At 50.6% G+C, this 22,499-nt stretch overlaps 1 protein-coding gene across 1 annotated transcript in view; it reads right to left on the bottom strand.

Moving 5' to 3' along the window:
- Nucleotides 1-21,633, bottom strand: part of ITGA9 (integrin subunit alpha 9) — a 273,563-nt gene extending 251,930 nt beyond the window's left edge. The window contains exons 1-3 of the mRNA XM_080934771.1: nt 21,429-21,633; nt 4,340-4,467; nt 2,612-2,718 (exon numbers count right to left, since the gene is read on the bottom strand). Coding sequence (XP_080790897.1) covers nt 2,612-2,718; nt 4,340-4,467; nt 21,429-21,616 — 423 coding nt within the window. The 5' untranslated portion in view covers nt 21,617-21,633. The remainder of the gene's footprint in view (nt 1-2,611; nt 2,719-4,339; nt 4,468-21,428) is intronic.
- Between the last annotated feature and the right edge of the window lie 866 nt (nt 21,634-22,499).

The raw sequence follows: 22,499 nt of genomic DNA, 5'->3' as shown, positions 1-22,499 counted from the left end.
AATCCTGCCTCTTCTACCTGAAGAGGATGTGACGTGTTGAGCACTTCTGAATTAGGACGATGCTCACCAGGGACCAGGGGGCGGCAGAGAAAGGGTTGTATCCAATAGATACAGGGTTTGTGAGATAGAAAGTTCTAGAGACACTGTTGCACAACCATGTTTTCTCCAGTACTTCTGGTGTTGTCTCCTGATTTCAGCGGAGAGACGAGCTTTTCATTTATCAGTAGCACACATACCCAAAGAGAGCACGTTTCCTCCGAGCATATTATACTCCGAGGCTGAGGTTATATAGATGCCATGACAACCAGACTAGAGACATGAAGTTGCAGATGCTCTCTCCCATGCCCACCTCCCATGCCCACCTCCCATGCCCACCTTTTCTCTAGCTTCCTTAGGGAGTAACTGTCCAAATTAATGGTTTGAGCATTGTGCAAAACAGAAATTTAACTCAATTATTTAGATAGACTAGTCTACAGCACCACTTCCTAAAAAATCCTGAACCCTGCCTCCTTGGCTTCCGGACCAAATGTCTCCCATGCTTCTCACTGTTGCTCGAGCCCCCGGCCTGGGTCGAGTCTTGTACCAACTGGCATGGCTTTGATTCTCTGTCTGACACTTTTATGAACAAGCTCTCAACCACACTAAAGTTCCGCACCCCTCCGTTAGTATATCTTGGCAGAGCAGGCTATCTCTAGACTTGGTGCCTGGAGGGGCATCTCATGCCCTGCTGTTCCCGGCTATCTCTCCTCGATATTGGTTCTGAGTCACAGCTTTGGGCTCCCTCTGGGAAATATATATGCTTGGTTTCCCCCATCTTTTTGCCAAGAATGGTAGACAAGAAATCTGGATCTTTGGGGCTGAGTCACCCTGTGGGGTCAGGCCACCATGCCTAGAAGAATGTGGTGGCTTGGCCATCATCCATGGCCTGCTGAGACTGGAATCCAAGGCCAGCAGAAATGCAGGGGGTGGTCAATGAGACCTCCAGTGGTGTTCAGTGGGGAGGTCTTGTAATGCTGGTGACAGCATCCAGCTGTTCTCTTCCTCCCAAGGACCCAACAATGTGGGGGTCTTTTAAGTGTGCTGAGGTGGGGTTGAGGAGACCATTGCAGAATGGAGCTCCTCAGCGGAGACTGGAAACTTCTGGCCTGTATCCTTGAGGAAAACCCATTTCCCCTGGGAACAAACATCCATAAAGCCCCCAGCTTGACAGCTTGTGGCCTAAAGGAAACCCCTGAGATACAGCAGCTGGACTCACTTTCCCTTCTTGACCTTGAACTTTTCAAACACAAATCTCCTACAGCCTTCGAGGAAAGCCAATGGCTGACTTTGTAGGAAGTCTGAAGAGGAACACTCTAGGATCACCCTTCAGGGCACCAGCTGCCTGGGAAAGGCCTCAAGGAGTTTTCGGGGTGCTGGCCATGGAATGCCTGAATGTATATGTGTAAAAACATCACCAAAGTGAGAGGTATGCGTGCTTGAGTACTCTCAACAGAAAAGTATTTAAGGAAAAAAAGAAAATGGTTAATGACCAAGTCTCTGCCACAGTCAGAAGTTTGTTGTTTTTAACATGTTCTTATGTGTGAGTGTGTTTATGTCTATGTGTGTATATGTGGGTATGCATGTGTATGTGTGTGTTCGTGTGTGCATGTGTGGACATGTGTGTGTGTGCATGTGTATATGTGTGTATTGTGCATGTGTGGACATGTGTGTGTGTGCATGTGTATATGTGTGTATTGTGCATACCTATGTGTGTGTATTTATTTGTGTATAAGTGTGTGTGCATGTGTATGTGTGTATGAGTGCATTTATATAGGTGTATGTGTGTATATGTATGTGTGCATGTGTATGTCTATGTGTGTCTATGTATGTATATGTGTGTATGTTTTATATGTGTGTTATGAGTGTGTATGCATGTGTATGTGTGTGTCTCTCTATGTGTGTGTGCACACTTCAGAGGGTGGCTTGTGGGAGTTACTTCTCTCACTGTGTGTACCCCAGGCATTGAACACCTAAATAGAATCACATTTGCGGAAAGTTCTAGAAAAACCAAGAACATTTACAAGGCTGCAGCTGCCCCTGAGATGTGAGGGCTGACTAGATAAAGACACAGAGAACTTCCGTGCCAGAACCCAAGCTGCAGCCTCAAGGTTTGTGTATTCCGTGTGAATTATACCTTGACCTGAAAACATCCACAAAAATACTTAGGTAGTAAAAGAAATTACAAACTTCTTCCTACCTATAGTTTCATATTCTGTCTCCCCCCCCCTTCCTCCCACTAGGCATGTCAGCCTTTAACATGACAACATACTACTGTCGCCTTCAAGGTTCACTCTTGAGAATACCCCACAACTGAGGTATTTTTAAATCTCACAGAAATTATCTCACAATGTTTTAAGTGACTTCACAGTTTTGTGTTGAGCCTCATATCTGTCCCCTGCTGTACGCAGTTACGTATGGCTTGAAACTGCAGGTTGGACATAACCTCAAAGCAACAATGCAGAGCAGCCTAGAAGCTGTGTTCTGGCTTCTGTGCTAGCCACCTGTCCTACGGGCTCAGTCTTTCATTCTTAGGGTGCCCTGTCCCGAGTCACCCTCTCCCCAGAGGTCTTACCAAAACACGGCCGTCTGCTTTGGGCTGCCGGGCCAGGCTCACCCCCATCCACTCATGATCCCGGTCCCCCCTGCAAGTCTTCCCACAGGGCGCACCTCGATTCCTCTCTGGAGGGAGAAAAGAGATCAGAATTAGGCTGAGGAATCGGCTGCTTCTCGAAGAGTGATGCTGGGGTCTCAAACTTTTGTACCGTAACAAAATGTCAGCTCCATAGAAGCTTGTAGCAAAACGTTGCTGTTTCATTCTGCTTATTCCTTTTCCACAACAAAGTTCTCGAGGAAAAAACAGTGTTTCCACTGATGGTCTGGGAAGCCATTGTAACAAACATTTTACAGAGCAGATCACTCAAGCATAAATCTTTCCTGATTTAAAAAAAAAATCAGAACTCTTTTTTCCTTGCTGGATGTGTGTGTGTGAGTGTGTGTGTGTGTGTGTGTGTGTGTGTGAGTGTGTGTGTGAGTGTGTGTGTGTGTGTGTGAGTGTGTGAGTGTGTGTGTGAGTGTGTGTGTGTGTGTGTGTGAGTGTGTGAGTGTGTGTGTGTGTGTGTGCTAGATGTGTGTGTGCACATGTTGAAGGGTACATCCATGTGTGTATGTATTTTCATATGTATGCATGTGTATACACATATTGGAAATATGAAATAATGTGTGTGTGACACCTGTTGGGTGTTGGGAGAGCGTGCGTTCATTCGTGTACTCATGCATGTCAAGTCCAGAGGCTGGTGTCAGGAGTCTTCCTCAGTCGCTCTCTGTGCTTTGATAGAGAGCCTCTTGCTGAACTCGGAGCTCACAGGAGCAGCTACATTGTCTGACCAGCGACCCCAGTGGAGTCTCACCTCCACTTCCTCAACCCCACACAGCTCTTTCTGCAGATTCTAAGGGATGAGCTCAGATCCTCCTCTTTCACAGTGAACACCCCTGGGTCGTCTGCCCAGACCTCTGTGTATAAAAAGCGGTGACAGAGGCCTGGGTGAGAAAGGGCTTTGGGGAAGCGCGGGCGGGAAGCAGCCAGAGGCAGCTCTCAGGCACTTAGAGTGCTGTGCCTCCTCTCCTGTCTCAGTCTTGGAGTAATCCAGTGCTATCCCCGGTGTGTACAGCTGATCCAGTCCATGGAGGCTGATCTAGTAGGCCTACGTTATCACAAAAGGGAGCACCACAGGCCATCCAATCATGCCTCTCGCCATGGAAGATGTAAGAGCCGAAACTGATCTGAACGGCCTCTGGCTGCACACGGAGAATGAAATCCCAGTCATTTAACCTGTCCTGTGAAGCCCCATGTGGTGTAGCCCCTCCCACCTGCTGATGTCCCTTCCCCCTTCCTCCCTCCCTTCCTCTCCAGTGGCAACACTGTCCTTGCTTGAAGACTTCACTTCCTGGACTTCCCAGCTAGCTACCTTCTGTACAGAAAGGTCCCCAGGGAAGGCTTTTTCTAACCTCCAATGGAGTTGACCCCAGCACACACCTTCCCTCTGGGTCTCTATCACTTATTTTAATGTCTACTCTGACTACCGGTCTTCAAGACCCAGGATGACAAGCTCCTTCTTTGCTTTGTTCATTGGCATATCTCAGTGCCTAATAATGTATAGCATCTCAGCACACATTCGTAAGACGGAGGAGGGAAAGGGGGGAAGAGGGTAGGTGGGTGAGCCATGAGCCCACCCTAAGTAGGAAAAGAACAAAGTACGAAGGTGTTGCTGTCATTTCTACTGTGACAGACATGTCCACCCACCTCGAGCCATGTCCAGCTCGGTGCATCTCCGGTCAGGGTTGGTATGGACACGACACTTGAACACAGCTCCAGGGGACTTGACTGAAGTGCTATATTTAGAATCTGCCTTCGGTGCACCCACAAGGACCCTGAATACCAAAAAGAAAATATATGTGGTCATAATCAGTGCTAGAGAAGGAAAGGCAGGTGGTTACATCTTTGTCTAGGCAAGAGTGCGCAGTCTTAGTATGCACCAGAAAACACACACACATACACACACACATACACACACACACACATACACACATACACACACACATATACACACACATACACACACATACACACACACACACACACACACACACACACACACACACACGAACAGCTTAAATGTAACAACCAATTAAAAGAAACAAAAACCAGTAGAAAAATAAGTCAAAGACTTTGGCTGGTTTTATGTCAACTTGACCCAAGCTAGAGTCATCAGAGGAGAAGGAGCCTCAATTAAGAAAATGCCTCTGCAAGAGTGGGCTGTATGCAAGCCTATAGGCTAATTTATTAGTAACTGGTAGGGGTGGGCCCAGCTCACCGTGAGTGGGGCCACCCCTGAGCTGATGATTCTGGGATCTATAAGAAAGCAATCTGAACAAATCATGAGGAGCAAGCCAGTAGGCAGCACCCCTCCATAGCCCCTGCATCAGCTCTTGCCTCCAGATTCCTACTCTGACGTCCATCAATGATGGACAATGATGTGAAGTATGAGCCAAACATACCCTTCCCTCGCCGGGTTGCCTGTGGTCATGTGGTTTCATCACCCTGACTATGGCCGTCAGTAAGTAATGAACAGATGCTCATTTTTACTAGTTTCCAGTTGTCAGAGGGATAAGGAGGGAAGGAGAAGCGAGGGAGGATAGGGAGGGGAAGGGGAGAGGGAGGGAAGGGAGGAGAGGGAGGAGAGAGAGGAGAGGGAGGGGAAGTTATTGTTGAGCAGGGTCAGTCTGGGTCTGGTGGGTGCAAACCGCAAAGAGGGAAGCACTTTTATGATCACTTTGAGTCCCAGAAATAAATCTGCCCTAGAGTTTAAGTGTGTGCATGCATTCGTGTGGCGTGCATGCGTGTGCATGTGAGCAGAGGTCACCTCCGGTTGCCACTCTTTGGGTTCTATCTTCTGTTTCAAACAAGGTCTCTTCCTGGGCTGGGATTCACAAATCCAGTGAGCCTCAGTGGAGCCTGCCTCTACCTCCCCCGTGCGGGATCCATCACAAGAGGTCTACTGCACGGAAGACTGAATAACAGTTGGGCACAATGTGTGCTGAGCAGTGAGCCACTTAGAAAAGGCACTGACTGTGTGAGGACACTTCGGACAAGTTCCACACTCCTGTTCCAAGAGCTGCAGATTCCAGAGCCCCTGCTCAACGAGGACTTGAGCTGTTCCTTTGTCTCTAGCACCCTTGAGACAGGACAAAGCTGACCCTCCTGGGATATTAGATACAGAGGGCCTTGGGATACACCACTGCCAGGCTTCTCTACAGAGTAGCCTCCCTGGGGTAAAGAAAGCTGGCCCCGGATCTCCTTGCTTTGTTCCAGGGGTCACCTTCTTCTGGGGTCTCATTCATTCAGTCACCGCCCCACCTCTCAGACGTCATGGTGACCGGCACCTTCCCTGCCAACGCTCAGCGAGGCAGAGATTGGCAATGGAACTGATGCATGGAACAGCTGATGTCTGAAATCCTCAGCAGACTTCAGCCACGGCTCAGGGACACTGTCACTAACTAAACACCCGAGGCCTGGTGTCAGGCTCCACGGCAAGGTTCTATCTTAATCCCCACTCCCACCCCAGAGCCCTGAAGACTCCAGACACACGCACGAGCACACACACACACACACCATCCCTGCAAAGCAGATAACCCTGGAAGGCGTGTTTTGGGGTCTGTATAACTGCTTCTTGCTGGGGTATGAAAGGAGCTAAAAACGAGGTCCCCACTCCGCAGCCTTGCCCTGTGTCTCTGCGGGATCTTGACTGGGACAGCTCACACTCCTTCAGCACCTCCATGATGAGCCCCAAATGTATCGTTCCCCAGCAGGCTGTGCCCTGACTCACTGCCTGGCTCAGCCACACAAGGGAGGTTCGGCCAGCCCTTGGATGCTCTAACTCAAATCCATAATGACAATCAGAATCCAACCCAAGAGGAAAGCCACACTACAGGATAATCCCCCACCCCCTCTCCTCTGGGGCTAAGCTTGAGCCGCCAGAGCAAGTCAAAGAGCCTTCCTTAGAGTACCCGGTGTTTTCACAGGTGAAAAGCATTATCAGATTGACAACTTAAAACGGCTAAAGCATCTACAGCCTGCCATGTCAAGCCCCAGGGGCCAGGGAGTATAAATGTAAAACCCTTGTGCTAGGTCCTAAGCCTCCCAAAGACTCAAGTTTCCCATCTGCCCAGTAAACAACCATTTGTAACTCATTTTACATCAGGGGCTGGGGTGTCGCTCACTGGCCGAGTGCCTACCCAAGGCCTTGGGTGATATCTCCAGCACCACGCATCAAAAATAAAGAAGCTACCATTGCTTCCCTCTGCTTTCTGCACACATATCTTTCTACCATCACGACCTCATCCCCCAGGGCCCAGGAGAGATCAAGGGAGGGGGCTGGGAAGAGTGTAAGAGGAAGGTCAGGAGACTGCTGGGAAAAAGTATGTTCTGAAAGTGAGGGAAACCATGAACTCACAGCACCTGCCTGCAGGGTTCGAGGGAGCGAGTCAGTCAGGATGCTGGCGAGGGCGGGGGAGGGGCTCACAAGGCCACACTCCTCAGTGAGGAGCTGTTGGCCATGGATGGCTACTGAGGAGTGGAGGCAGAAAATCAATTTTCTTCAAGGACCTGACCCCTGGTTGGTTGCTCATGATCTAGTGGGTAGACCTACACCCTCATTGAGCATATGGGAAGCACCCGATTCAGTGGGTTTATGTGTGTGTGTGTGTGTGTGTGTGTGTGTGTGTGCTTTTTAAAGAAAAGGGGTTGGACATTGTGGCACATGTGTTTAGCCTCATCACAGAGGAGACAGAGGCAGGTGTATCTCTGTAAGTTTGAGGCCAGTCTGGTCTACTTCTAGGACCATCAGCTATGTAAAGAATCTGTCTCAAAATAAATATAAGTAAATTTAATAATTTTTTAAAAAGAAAAAGAAATAAAGGTGAGGGAGAGGGAAACTGGAGAGGAGGGGAAGCCGGGGAGGAAGAGACAATAGGGAGCAGGGGGAAATGGGGAAGAGGGAGGAAATGGGGAGGAGGGGTCCAGGAATAGAGCCATGGAGTGAGGGGTAGATATGACCAAATATGTTGTAGAGAAGTATCCTCCCAGAACGAATAACTGAAGTCACAATAAGTAAAGAAGAGAGAGAAGCCAGTGGCCCACAGGAGTCAGGAAGCCACAGTCTGTGGGTCCACCATGTCCCAGGCATTAACACCACAACCCTGGACCCGTCTGGGGGTCTCGCTCCTTCCAGTTCAGACACATTCCTAGTTTGCCAGACGGGAAGGAGCCTGGGGAGCAGAATCCTCAGATACCTGCTTCCTTCAGGCCAGAGCCAAGACTACGGGTCCAACGTCAAATCTGAGGCAGAGAAGGGACCTGCCGGACTCTCCAGCTCGTCAGGCCCAAGTCCTCGGTGGTCCAGCAACAGCCGTGGTGCATCCCTGGAGGGTGCATCTGCCCAGCAGGCTCCACAAGAAGAGGATTTTCAGGTCCTGTGATGTGAGCTAAACATGTGTCCAAGCACGTGCCTGACACACAGAATGACATGTTGGAGAACGTGCCTCCGTGTTTACAGAACATTGTGGCTTCCTTGGCAGCCCACTGCTGGCTCCTTACCTAGGCCACAGTCCAGCAAGACGGCTACAGCAGGCCAGCCTTGAGTGTGCCTCGTCTGAAGCTCATTCAGCTGGCTGCAGGCCAAGTGGATCCCGAGAGACAGAGTTCGGGGTGTGCAACCGAGAGAGCAGCGCTTTCATCTTCTTTCTTTGTCTAACTTTTGGGTTACAAAAGCTGTATTCCAAGTACTTGAAACACCCTCTTGGTACCCCAGAGAAGACCATGTCTTTCCTCTATACAGGTACTCCATCAAAGGACCTATATGTCCCCAGACACAGGCTCCCATCAAGTAAGCATCAGTACCCACCTCTGCTTGTTTCTTCAAGTGTGGTCCTATGGGGGGCACCTATGGGAACTGCTAACATTATCCCTATTTCACAGATGAAGATGCGGGCAGTCAAGACTGCTCCTGAAACTTGTCCTCGCCCCTAACTGCCTGGCTGCAGCATGTGCCCCCGAGCAGCAAGTACCAACCCTGCTTCTGTCAGTAGGAGGGAGGAAGGGAAGCCAGCAGGTGCTCAGCACCCTCTTCGCTGCTAGCTCCTCCAGTATATGACCAAGAGGCTCTGTGAGCACTCTGAGGTTGGAACTTGGCTCTCGAGTCTGTAGCTTAAGGACTGGGGTTTGGTACATAAAGAATGACTTTTTATCCTCCCTCGGGCTCTCGGAATGCAGGAGGTGAACTCCAGCCCTGGCCTTGGTTTTCTTAGACATTGCTGTTGCCAGCACGGTACTAACCGAAGGTCCGCCTCCCTAGTAAATACCTCATAAACCTCTTTGGAAACATGTGCCCGGCTGTTTAGCCACCAGCAGCATCAAGGATCACAGGAGCCTGGCTCCTGACTAAGGCAAATCTCACCAGGCAGCTTCTGTGCGCATTCCACTTGGGGAGGCTGGGTTGAGGTGCCGTACCTATAGGGGGGCTTCTGAGGCCAGAGTCCACGTTCAGAGGCACATGAATGTTTGTGCCTGTGGAGATCAGAGGTTGACTTGGAGAACAGGTATGAGGGACTAGGCTGAGGCAGAGCTGCCTTCCTAGGTAAAGCCTGGGAGCAACAGAGTCTCAAGGCTCCCTCCCTCCCCACAGACGCCACAGCGGCCATACCACAGGGCAAAATTACAGCCAGTTGGAGAACAATGTGTGGGGATTACAAACTTCCAACCCATTGGCTTTGTTTTCATGCATTTGATTCCAAACCAATGTGCCCCCCCCCCCCCGGGGACCCATGTTCCAGTTACTGGAATGCAGCCTAATCAGTGTGTATCTACTGCCGAGAACCCCCAGGAACCGCTGCCCGCCTCTCACTAGACACAAGACAGCTAAGCAGAGTGGAGAACCGTGCTGGAGTCTCTGAGCATACTGCAGGCTTCATCTCAGAGGGAGAAGGCAAGTACTCACCACCGGGCGCTGTGAACCAGAAATGCCTCAAGAAGTCCCAAGAAACCAAGGTTGCAGGTGGTCTAGCAGTGAGCTTGCTGGGCACTTTGAAATAACAGCTCTGCTTGGATGGTTTGTGAACGTGTGCACATGACAGCGTGTCTTTAGGTAAGCATGCACGTGTGTGGGTGTGTCTTCATGGGCAGGTAGGCAAGCACAAGTGTGGGGTGTGTCTTGAGGGCAGGTAAGCATCACATGTATGAAGAGGTGTGTCTGTGTGTGCCGGCAAGCACGTAAGTGTGTGTTTTCTTTTTGGTTTTATCTGTGTGTTCAGGGAAGCATGCACATGTGTGTGTACATGGTAGTATGTCTGTGTGTGAAGGTAAGGGTACCTATCTGTGTGATCATTTTTGTGTGTCTATGTGTAGACAGCTATGCACATATGTGAGTATATACATGTGTACATCAGGGTCAATGTCGGCTGTCTCCCTCAATCTCTCTCCACTTGTTTTTGAGACAAGGTCTCTTGCTGAACCCAGAGACCACTGATTAATCTAGAATGGCTGGCCAGCGAGCCCAGCTTCCTTTGTCTCCGGCTCCTCAGCCCCGGGGTTGCAGGCATGTGCCGTACTGAGTTGTGCCTTCTACATGTTAGGAATCAAACTCAGTGCTCACAATTGCACAGCAAGCGTTTCAGGGACTGAGCCATCCTCCGGCCCACTCCAGCTTTGGAGATGGAGTCTTTCGCACATTAGCCTGGTCCTGAGCCTCCTATGTAGCCAAGGATGACTTCGAACTCCTGAACCTCGTGCCTCTACCGCCTGAAGATTACAGATGTGGACCACCGCACCTGGTATTGACAGTGCCGCTCAGACACAGCACTTTACCATGTCAACCACATCCCTAGCCATACCCAACAACTCACAATAACGTCTAAGATGTACAGACCAAATTCTCCCTCCACCACTGACAAGCTGTGTGACCTCCGATGTGTTTCTTGAGCACTCAGAGCCCCGGTTTTCCTCTGCTATAAAATGGGGGAATGCAGATAGACTCAAAAGGACTCTTGTGAGGTTTTGTCAAGAGACTGTTATAAAGCACCAAGGACAGAGTAGGTACTCAGCGAAGGGCTTGAATACCAGGCAGTAATGGGGAAAACACTTCGACACCTCACTTGTCCCAGCTCCAAGGAACTCACAGGCGCTTAGACCTCAGCTCCGTTTTCTGCTCACTGGGCGGCATCGGTTCAAGCTTTCCGCTGACATCACAGAAATCCAGGGATGATGAGGGTGATTTCACCACCAGCCACATTAGGGAAGCAGCCACTGTCCTCCACCCTTCCTGTATCCCTGTCCTGTCCCACAGAACCCAACAGCCCCTCCCCCTGAAAGGTGGTGTGGGGGGAGCTGACGGGGTGACAGCTGGGCTTATGTATGTTTCTGCCGGCTCTCCTGGCACCCTGCCCAGCCACCCTGTGCCCTGCCTAGGTTAACCTGCTAGATGATGAGAGAGTCACGGAGAACAGAGATGGGCCACCCAGCTGAAGTCGATCCTGCAGCAACTGGTCAACCAGTTGGTTGACATGAGAAAGCCAGGGTCAGACCAGATGAACACTTGCTGATCCCAGCCTAACCTGACAGCCCCAGCCTCGGAGTGATGGTAGCCATAGCATCCTGAGCCTCAGAGCGATGGCCACTGACAGCATTGGGTTTCAGGTTCCGTGGAGACAATGGTTTATTTTTTAAGGACTCTGAGCTTCAATAACCCCACCCCTCATCATTTGCCCCTGGGTTTAATCTAGTCATCCTGGTTGGCTGCTGAGAAGGATTTCTGTCTCTTCTTGTTTCCTGCTGTCCTTTCCTCCTTCCAAAGGACTCCCATCCCCAGCCAGGACCACAGACCCATTACTGAGGGTTGTGAGAGGCATGGTAGATGCTGGAAAAGCTCTGAACACTTGCCGGAAGTCTGTTGTGGTGGCTAGTCTTCATTGCCAACTTGGCAAGGTTTAGATTCACCATGGAAACACACTTCTGGGAATGACCATGAAGACATTTCCAGAAAGAATTAACCGAGGAGGGAAGACCCGTCCCAAATGTGAGCAGGACCATCCTGAAGACTGAAGGCCAAGATTAGAAGTGAACCGCGTGCCGTCATCTCTGCTTCCAGATTGTGGCTAAAGTATGACCACCTCCTGATTCCATGCCTCCCCACCATCATGGACTATACATCCTTGAACTATGAGCAAAACAAAATGCTTCCTTCCTAGGGGTTGGTCTGGTGCTGCTTGTATTCATGTGACAAATTCTGTACCCCAAATCTGGTTGCTCCAAGTCCAGCAAATTCTCATGTACAACAGCCTCTGTTGTACAAACCTTACTCCCTGGTTTAAAACCATTGGTTAAATAAAAATGCCTACAACCAGTTACTGGGGAGAGCAGAGAGAGAGAGGTGGAATTTTGAGTTGTGTGGTTGGGGGGTCACAGGTAGGGACCACACACAAGGAGAAGGAAAAGGGAGAAAAGGAGCTCGGAGGAGACAGAGAGAGCAGGAGGTCTGTTAGTCACGATGGACCAGCAGCATGTGCCAAAGTGAGATGCATCCCCGGGATGCCAGATTTCGGGAGCAGAAACAACCCGGGAAGATTCAAACAGCAAGTGTATCTGGGGAGCACAGTTGGGGAAGTAGCCAGTCTAGCATTAGAGACCAGAGTCATTGCAGAATCTGATAAATAAATCATAGCTTGAGCCTTGTTCCTTTGAAGCTAGACATAGAGAAGCACAATTCTTAAGTCTTTACACCTCTGCCCTTAACTGCTTGGTGGGTGCTCAGTTGCAACCACAAGAAAAATGACTACTGTACTGTTCCATGAACCGACTGGTTTCTCCAGCAACGCGACCTTGAATGGTCCCCTGGTCTTCCTTTTCCTTCTCTCTGTAATAGAGAGATTTCATGGATTCCCCCTAGCACAGCAATATGATGAGCCACAAGGGGAAAGAGCAGACATCAAAGTTTTTGGGGACCTCACACCACAAAGTGGGTGGATTAGGATCTCTCAATTGCAAAGGCTCAAAATACTCCCAAAAGAGGTATCGGACCACCTCTTCCCCGCTTGAGAACGCACTTCCTTGAATAAGGTCTTAGGAGTCAAGGGGGAGGAGGAGGTATGCTGGTCTATAAAGCAGTTGGATTAGCCTTGCATTCGGGCAGCTTGGGTTCAAGTAACAACACCACACATGCACATGCTGTGTAATCTTGGGCAAGTGGCTTGGTGTCTCTGTGCCTCAGACACGGCCAGCTTCATTCCGGCACACAGAAGTATCCATCAAAGTATCCATCACTCTGAACAGAGAGCGGAGGACTCACAAGCCAAGGTCTGCTCTCAAACAGCTGGGAATAGCAAGTTCACAATTGCTGTGCAAAGGAACTTGGCAGGAATGAAGATGCTAAATGACCTCTGTGTCCCACAAGTTGGCTATTGGACTGTTAAAACAATGGGCACCCCCCCACCCCAGAAACTGGAATTCCCCCAGGAATCTCATGCTGGGAAAAGAAAACAATCACTAAAGTATGGTCCAGCCAGAGGGAAAACTTGTCTCTCAGAGAGAGATTCCTTGGGGTACCGGAGCCCCAAAAGAATGATAGACAGGACCATACTTTGCCCAGGGATGCCTTAACACATATAACTCTGTCTTCCACTTAAACAGTAACCTCGCGTCAAGACGTGAAGACAGACGGGGGCAGAGGGGCCTTCTGATCTGTCTGCCTCCCCCCCAGTCTGCTCACTTTGAAGAAACATTTTTCTGCTTTTCACCGCTAATTTGGCAGTTTTAACTGACTCATGGAGGACGGGTGATTGCGCCTGACTCAGGGCACGGGCTGTGGTCTCACGTCAGGTAACATTACAGCTTAGACCTCTGGAGATCAAAGTGGGAGCCGACAACCCTCTTGTTGCTCCTGATCATTTCCTTCCTCGGTGAAAGCAGAGCACAGCCCTCAGTGTCTAAGAGCCACACAATGGTAACACTGTAAAATCCTCAGCATCTCTACATCCGCCTGGGACCACGGGCGATGTGGTGGTTAGCGCTTGAGTGTGTGTGCACATGGAAAGGTGTAGAAAAGCCAGGAATCTGTGATGGTTAGTGTTTGTGTGTGTGCACACATACCCAGGTGTGTAACAGCCCGAAGACAGACTTAGATTCATTCATTTCTCAGGCACACAGTAGACTTTGCTGGCCAGCAAGCCCCAGGGATCTGCTTGTCTCTGCCTTGACAGTGGTAGCCATGACAACTACATGGAGCCATGTCGTACTTTTTGTGGAATTCAGTTACTTGTGCCGGTGTGGCAAACAGCATACTGACCATCCACGGGGTGATTCACATGGCAGCTTATGTGCTAATGCAGAGATTAGCAAAGCATACCCCGGGGGCATCTACGATGGCATTAGAGATGGTTAGATATTGAGAACTCTGACCTAATGGGTGGCTCCATCCTTTCAGACTCTCAGTAACATCGTTGGGGGAAGGCAGGAGGCAGGGTCTGGTTGGAGGACTCCAGTTCCTAGTTGGGGACTTTGGAAGACACATTTTGCTCTGGGACCTTTTGTTTCGTGATGTACTTCTTTTTGCTCTGAGGTGCAGAAAGCTCCCTGAAGATGCTTGCCTGCCCCACTCCCACTCCCGTTGGTGAGTGAGTGTCTGTCCCGATGGTGAATGTCTGTCCTGCTGTAGGTACTGCTGCTGGCACTGTCCTCTGCTGGTATCAGAAACCAGCTCCTCAGCCTCGCAGAGTCAAGTGAAGATGTGTGTCCGGCTCTCTGAGAATCTTCCCGAGTCCAGAGGCCTGATGAGTCTTGTTCTTCACAGACTCAGCAGCTACCAGCCTCTCCTGGATGCAGGCAGCTATTGCTGGGCTACCTTGCCTACTGTGCAATCCAGTGAAGTAGATCCCTCCTCGTAGCATTTTACAAACACACACACACACACACACACACACACACACACACATCACCACAATGCTTTCTCTACCCACGTGCATCAGGCAAAGCAGTTATGGACCCAATTAACCCTCAGACAACATGACCCAAAAGAAACCTTTCCTCCCTCCAGTGGCTTCCTTCAGGGATTTGTTCACAGTTGATGTTTAAAAGCCAACTAACAACAACTTACTTTCTATATTTGTGCGGAGCCCGGGATGGGACCCGGAGCCCCTGTGACAGCTGTGGGTGCCACCTGCTCCCAGCTCTGCAAGACCAACAGGGAAGACACCCAAAAGTCCAGGATCCCAATCCCAGACAGCTCTGATCAAAGGTCCTGCCTGAAGGTCACATCACATCTTTCTGGCATCCAGCTAAGTGTTCTTGAAAGGATGGAATGTTCCAGAATGCTGACCTAGCTTCCTGCCTTGTTTCTACATCCACTCTGGGTCTCCCAGATCCTGCCATAGATTGAGGGGCTCCCTCCTGCCTGCTCCCAAGGCTGATGACTCCTGTATGAAGGTGACTTGTTGTCCCAAACACAGGGACACGAAAAAGGCACAAGATTACCTGATCCATCTGCTCTCACCCCTGCCACCTCTCAGGACACCCAGGAGTCCTTCTCCCACCTGTTGCTACAGCCATTGTTGCTAATTTCAACACACACCAGTCCCCTTGGCTTTCCTGAAGAGCAGGCCTTGGAGACCCAGCGAGTCCTTTGTTTCAGACACTCACTCTCTACTTCCGGGCTTAGGACTTGCCTTCACTCCCTAAGACTTCCTCTGGCACAAAGAAAGGTGGGAATAAAACCATTTATTCTACCTTGGTTGTCAGCCAAATCCACTTGTTTAAAAAGATTTACAGCTCATAGACCTCAGTGATTCAAAGTTAGGAGGTCTGCTGAGCCTCCCAAGTCCCTCTCCCAAGCTCTCTGGCATCAGAAACAGAGACCACCTTTCCCCCCCCCCCCCAGGGCCAGCTTGTGGGAAGAATAATGCAGACTCTGCTTCCAAGACCCTCCCAAAAGCCAGTCATCCATCTCTATGTCTCCTGGGCTGTCTGGAAGAAGCAGGGCATGAGACTCAGCTAATGGGCCTGAGGAGACGACTCAGTTGGCAAAGTGTTTGCTTTACAACTCTGAGGACCTGAGTTCAATCCCCAAAACCCACATTCAAAAGCCAGGTGTGGTGACATCATACTTCTAACCATAGCTCTGGAACTCCTAGGGCTTGCTGGCCAGCCAGTCTAGAGACCCCAACACATAAAGCCAAGTGGACAGTATCTGAGGACTGACAGCTCAGGCTGTCCTCTGGCCTCCGCGTGTGTGCTCACACGTGTGCACTTGCAACACACACACATTTAACAAAATCCTGACCTGTTGGCCTTCACCAGCAACACTCTGGTAGAGTTCATTTTGCCTTTTAAAGTTATAATCAACTCCATCGGAGCCAAACGATTCTCAAGAACACTTTGTCTGCTTTAACTACTCATGAGAATGGTTTTCCAAAGACAGGTCACACACACTATCAGAAGGAGCTCGCTTCTGGACAGACAGGTATCACAGGGGACAGGAGCTGGCTGGGGACCGCCCTTCCCAATCTCACATCCACAGCTGTTCCTGACTGGCTGAGGAGACCGAGTCTGTCTTCAGGCCCTGGCAGTCTCCTTTGGGTAATAAGGTAATTCAGCACCAGCTGGAGAAACAGCACCCTTGTCTGTTCCCCATATCTTCAGGGAAATAGTCCTGAAGGTAATTTTTGAGTCCCCTTTGCACAAGGACCCTTGCTTGTGCTTTTAGCTCCATCGCGTAGGAGGCTGTGAGTGCAGGACAAGAGAGGCCGGGTTAGAGTAGAGCCTCTGAGGAAGTGATTGCATGCCGCCCCCCCTTCCCCCAAGCTCAGAGTTGAGTAGAGGAGCTCACTGAGCATGCGCAGTGAGCCAATGCTGGTCAGAGAGCTTATGAGACAAGGGGACTACCAGTTCCGGTGTTTCCTCACAGAGACTGACAAGGCCAGATGGGGTTGGGGAGCGGAGCCCCAAATCCCAAGGCCCCTTTCGAAATCCTTCATCTTCTTAGGAATCTTCCTCTTCCCTCAGAATAAACACCCCATGCCTGCCTCCCCCTCAGTTGGAGCCTATGATGCAGATGCCTGAGGCACAGGTGAGAACCCCCAGAAAACAGTTGCCTCTGGGTACAGGACAGGCGCTTCAGAATTTCACAGATAAAAAGACAGCTCGTCCCCTTCCATGTTGCACAAGTCTTAATATACACATCTTACTGAGTTTTTAATCATTAAATATGCTAAGGATTGGCCTTTTTGTTGGTTTTTGAGTTTCCTTCTAGTCTTTTCTATCTCTTTAAGACTTTAGTCGATAGAACCTTCTGGGCCTGATAAGCATTTCCCTATTCGGGCTGCCCCAGCATAGCCACGTGACCACTCTCTGGTGACTGTGAGACTGAATTCTTAATTTTTGTTGAGTTTTAGTCCGTTTTTATGTAAATGGCCATCCGCTGGCAGGTGTCGGCATCACGTGGCAGCACACCGGAACTTCGGATGCCGGGCTCTCAATGCAAACGGAATATTGGGCTGCTCTGATTCCTCACCCAGTGATGCTCTGCCAGACAGTCTCTTCCAAGAGCTCGCTCGGTGCCTGAGCACAGCAACCCTGCTGTCCCAGGAGAAGCAGGAAGCACGTCGCCAGAAAGGAAGCCAGCGCACCCAACCACTTTGGACTCTAGAGCGTCCGGGGAGGGGGGAGCTGCGGGGGGCCAGCCAGCCTCCGTTTATTTATATCTCAGAGTGGTACAGTTGTTGGTTCTGCAGCTGAGAAAGTGCTAGAGAAGGGGACAGAAATCGGCTTTGTCTGTGTTCCCTGGCACCTACTTCTGTTGTTCAAGGGATGCCAGAAGAATCAGGGCGGGGTCAGGAGAGTTCTGAGTGTGCAGACACCCTCTGGGTGTCATTAGAAGAAGAAGGAAAGCTCAGTCACTTTCACGTCTGCATCAAAACTGATAGCGATGTCATTGGGTTATTCTGGTTTATCCACGGGGACAATTCTTGCTGACCAAGGCATGATGACAAGGGTCTGTTCAATAAGAACTTTGAACAAAGCTGGATCTGGTTGTGTCGTGAGTGGGAATATGGTTTCAGGAGCCAGACTCAACACAGGGGTTCTGAGAGGCAAGGTCACCCCTGTTTTCATGCGGCATTGACCTCCCTTGAGAAGGAACAATTTGAGTTCATAACGCCCTTGGTTACAGACCCAAGAGCCAACAGCTTCAGTGCAGAGACCCTCCATGTGCTCCGAGACACACACACACACACATACACACACACACATACACACACACATGTACACACACACACAAACACGCACACATGCACACACACACAAACACACACACACATACACATACACACACACAAACACACACACATGCACACACACAAACACACACACACACATACACACACACATGCACACACACACACATACACACACAAACACACACACATGCACACACACACATACACACACACAAACACACACACACATGCACACACACACACACACACACACACACACACACACACACACCTGTGGGTCTTATAAAATTCCCTCTAGTTCAGGCCCAGCTTATCACTGCTGAGTGGTGGTAAACATTTATGGGGTTAGGCCTGTGGGAAGCCTCACTCTTAACAAGGGCGGCCCACTCCCTCCCTCTTTCTCCACTTTTGCCCTTCGTGAACTTTCACCATGACATATCCCCAACCCTGACAGAGCTAAAAGCATCAAGGCTAACAACCATGGACCCCAGTCCGAATCTGCACTGTGAGTCAAAACGAACCTTGTCTCTCTGCAAGTTTCCTAACTCGGGTGTTTGCAACAGTAACAGAAACTGCTAACAACCTGGGCCCCTCAGCTCTGCCACCTGGAGTCTGGGTTCTCCCCATCTCTTCTAGCACATTCCCTCTGCCCTGTGCACAACACAACCCGGGACTAGTTAACACGAAACAAAGGTCCCAAATCACATCACAACTGGTAAGCTAAAGACAATTTCATCTGGAAGAGGAACAGAAGAAACACAGCATTGACTTAACACTAGTCAATTTTCCCTATTGTTTCTCCTGTGGAAACCTCTTCTCTTCCCCTCCCCACCTTTAGACTGTCACTTTTCTAAGCTACTCCATGAAGTTTTCTCTGCTCCCCGACTGCACCACACCAGCCTTTGGCTAAACAGCTACCAAACTCCCAGTGTTTCCATTTCACGGGAACCTTTGTAATTCAAGAATACTGTAAAACTGTCATTCTAGCTGACTGAGGGATTCTGATTCCAGGAATTGATTGGGAGGAAATAATTAAGAATGTCCACAGGGTTTCACTGTAAGAATGCTTACATATGTTATTACAATTACAAACAACTGGAAATGGCCCAATAAGTTTAGAGGACAATGGGCTCAGGGGCCACCTAATACTAAGACACTTACATTCATTAAGTCAATCAACCAACCCTAGAGTTGTAAGTTAAGGCAAAGATTTAGGGTAGATGCATATTTCACAAGACTAGACCAGTGGCTACCTCTAGCTAAGATTATTCTCAGCGTATAGGAATAAAAATTAACCTGGGGCTACAGTAGGGACTTGTGTAGGTGAAAAGCTTTTGTCTGAGGCTCCATTGACCTCACAGAGGTCTTGCTCTAAAGAGGAGAAAGAGAGAAGAAATGGAAGTTTCTCCTGCTTCAAAGTCCTCAGGCCCCTGACTAGGAGTAGCATCAGAAGAGGCTGTCTGTAAGAGCCAAGGGGAAAATGAAGGAAAAGTTTGGGGAGGGAAGGTTTTTTAAGCAGCAAGAGAATTCAGGAAGAGACTATGGCACTGTAGTGAGAATACTATCTGCTGCAAAGAGATTTTATATATTTTTAAAAATTATATCTTATGCATAATATATTCATATGTATTTATATTATGTATTACATGTAATATGTATCTATGTTTTTATTACATATTAGATATAGCGCGCGTGCGCGCACACACACACACACACACACACACACACACACACACACACACATATATATATGGAAATTTCCAAGGGCTACTAAGGAACTGGAGACCATCAGCACCCCAGTGCAGGGAGTGGTTGGGCAGCAAGAGGAGCGCTTTTGAGATCAGCAGGTCAGCTGCTTGTCCCCACAGAAATGCCTTACCCTTTCCTGACAAGGTCAAGCCCCAGCATGGCCACCACTGAGGTGCCAAGCATTAGGCCAAACCCTCTTTCTCTGCAAAATGTATTCACAGCTTCTTTTAAAAACAAAGCAAGCTGAACACCTCATCTCTGCTGGGTCTGGCTCCTATCTAGTTACCAGCCAGAGAGGCTGTGTGACCTGGGGTCCATCCAAATCCAGGTGACAGGAGCCTGGCCCATGGCCCTGGAGCCAGATTGTTGCAGGGCACGCAGGCCAGTCACAGCCTGCAGTTCCCACTGAACTTTGGCTCCCACAGCTGCCTGCCCTTTCCTTGGTAGCCCCCCACCCAGAACAGCCCTTCTATTTTTGACAGCTCCTCCCATATGCTTAGTGCCAAGGCAACACTGTGTGGGGTTCTGGGATGTATTCTACAAACGGTTTCTATCCAGTTATAATCTGTACCAAGCCCAAATCCCATAGTGGACCTGAAGTCTGCAGAACATAGGAAAGTGTTCTGCCCTGCTGTCTGAAAAGGAAGGGTTTGGCAAATGCAGGAAGCAGCCTTGGCTGGTAACCCTGTGACCAGAATCAATGTCAGGAAGGGATGTAGATGAGAGAGCTACACACAGGACTGTGAAAACTGGTTCTCTTGGAATCTGCTCTCCTAAATCCACGAAAGTATTAATAAGGCCAGTCACAAAGCTCTTTTTCTCCAGGATTCTGGACGACCTGCATCCACAAACCCCTGATCGCCTCGGCCCCTGTCCAATTCTGAGCAGAGACTCCCAATATACTACATGTCCAAAGCACACACACTGCCGGTCTCCATCTCCCAGCCCGCTGCCTCTAAGGACGCTCACTCACCGAATAACACCCTCAACTCGAACCAGCCATCTCCTGGGCCCCGGTAACATCATCTAAAATGAGGTTGGGGAGCTATTGACAACTGAACTCTAGCTGCTGTGAAAAGGTGGGCGTGGCGCATGGTGCGGCTGCTTCATTCCAAGGAAGTGGTCTACACATCTCTAAGCGCTCCTGCTGTGGGATCAGTTAACTTCACTACTGATGCTTGATGAGGGAGAGACTTTTACTCTGCAGGCCCACTCATCTGGCCGGTCAGCAACCGTACCCCTTGATCCAAAAACTTCATCCTCTTAAGTCCTGTCTCTAGACTGGCACGTGGGAGAAGAGCTCCAGGTTGCCCACTAGCCAGTCTGTTTCTTGTGTGTTTGTGTTTGTGTGTGTGTGTGTGGGGGGGGTCCTCCCTGCATCCCAGATCCTCTCAGAAATTTGTGGGGCCCCTGAGTACCTCTCCTGGAGATCCTACGACCACCCCCCAAGGACCAACTCCCACCACATCCCCTGTTTCTCTGCTTCTTTCATGCTGCCGCCCTAACGTTAGAGCAGCCTGGCCTCCTTGGGGCCCTCCGAAAATCTGGGGCACTTGGCCAGCCAGCGGTGGCCCCTCGAGGGCAGACAGCCAACTAACTTTGCTGTGGTGAGAGTAAAGCTGAGCCTGACTATCCAGGGAGGGAAGGGACCCCAGAGACCCCCGGGCCTCAGAGAACAGGCCAGGATGTCAGCGTGGCCGCCGGACATTTAAATCGGCCCCGCGGGAGGCGGCGTGGAAGAGGCCGGAAAGGCGGCGGCCGACTTGGGGTAGCCGCGCCGGGGTCCAGGATCCGCCGGGGACACTCACCAGCGCGTGTTGTCGTGGAAGTGCTCCAGCACCGCGTAGCCGAAGAAGGAGCCCGCGGGGCCCTGGAAGCGCACGGGACGCTGCGCGTCGAGGTTATAAGCGCCGGCCGGGACCCCCGCAGCCACCAGCGCCAGCAGCAGCGCGCGGAGCCCCCCGGCGCCGGTCCGCGTCGCAGCCCGGCCGCCCATCCCCAGCCGGCCGCCGCCCTGCGCTCTGCCCCGCAATCGGGGCTCCCGGGACACGGCGCTGCCCGGGGCGCGAGCTGTGTGCTCCAAGTCTGAGCCCGGGACGCGGCGATGGGCTGCAGCACGAGCCGGAGCGAGGCCAGGGGAGGCAGCCAGCGCGCTGCGTCCTCTCGATCCCCGCCGAGAGGTCTGTGCTCTCGGAAGGAGCGGGTCCCGGGCCCGGGCGGCACTGGACTGCGGAGAGGCGCGCCCGAGGGGTGGACGGCCCGGGCGGGACGGGCCCGCAGCGCCCCCTGCTGGACACGGTCCCAGGAGCATCGCCTGGACCCGGTGCTGAACCTGGGTGAAGTACATCCTCTCCAATGCCCTAGGTTCTGTGGGGTCCAGGCTGGTTGGGTCTCTCTCCTTTTGTCTTACACTGTGAGTCTTTCTCACACAAAGGCCCAAAGTCACCCGAGCCAAGGATGGGTGAATATTCTGGTCCTGCCCATCTGAAAGCTCTTCTTCAGAGGCAGCCGCTCAAGACCTCCAGTCAGTTGCTGTAAGAATTAGTCATGTATGTGGAAGAGAGCAGAGCCTCCTTCCATCGTCCTGGCCAGTGCTTTCCAAGTTGGCAGACACATAATCCAGCCAGGTGGGCTCCCCTGCCTGGGGGAGCTTAGGATGGAGTATATACATTGCATAAAGTTAATGTCTTAACCTCATTTTGCTTGTGTGACGATCGATAGCTCATCTTGCAAATTAAATTATATACAAGTGTAACAAACACACCCAGCCCAGTGCAGCCCCTGGCAAGTTTCGTTTGTCTCTGACTCTGTGAAGTTGGCTGTTCCACGTTCAATGTTATTATTGAACTAACTCTTTACAGAGGTAAAATCACAACCCC

This window comes from Micromys minutus (assembly GCF_963924665.1).
Source record: "Micromys minutus genome assembly, chromosome: 21".
NCBI lineage: Eukaryota > Metazoa > Chordata > Mammalia > Rodentia > Muridae > Micromys > Micromys minutus.
This window is presented reverse-complemented; position numbering and strand designations above follow the sequence as displayed.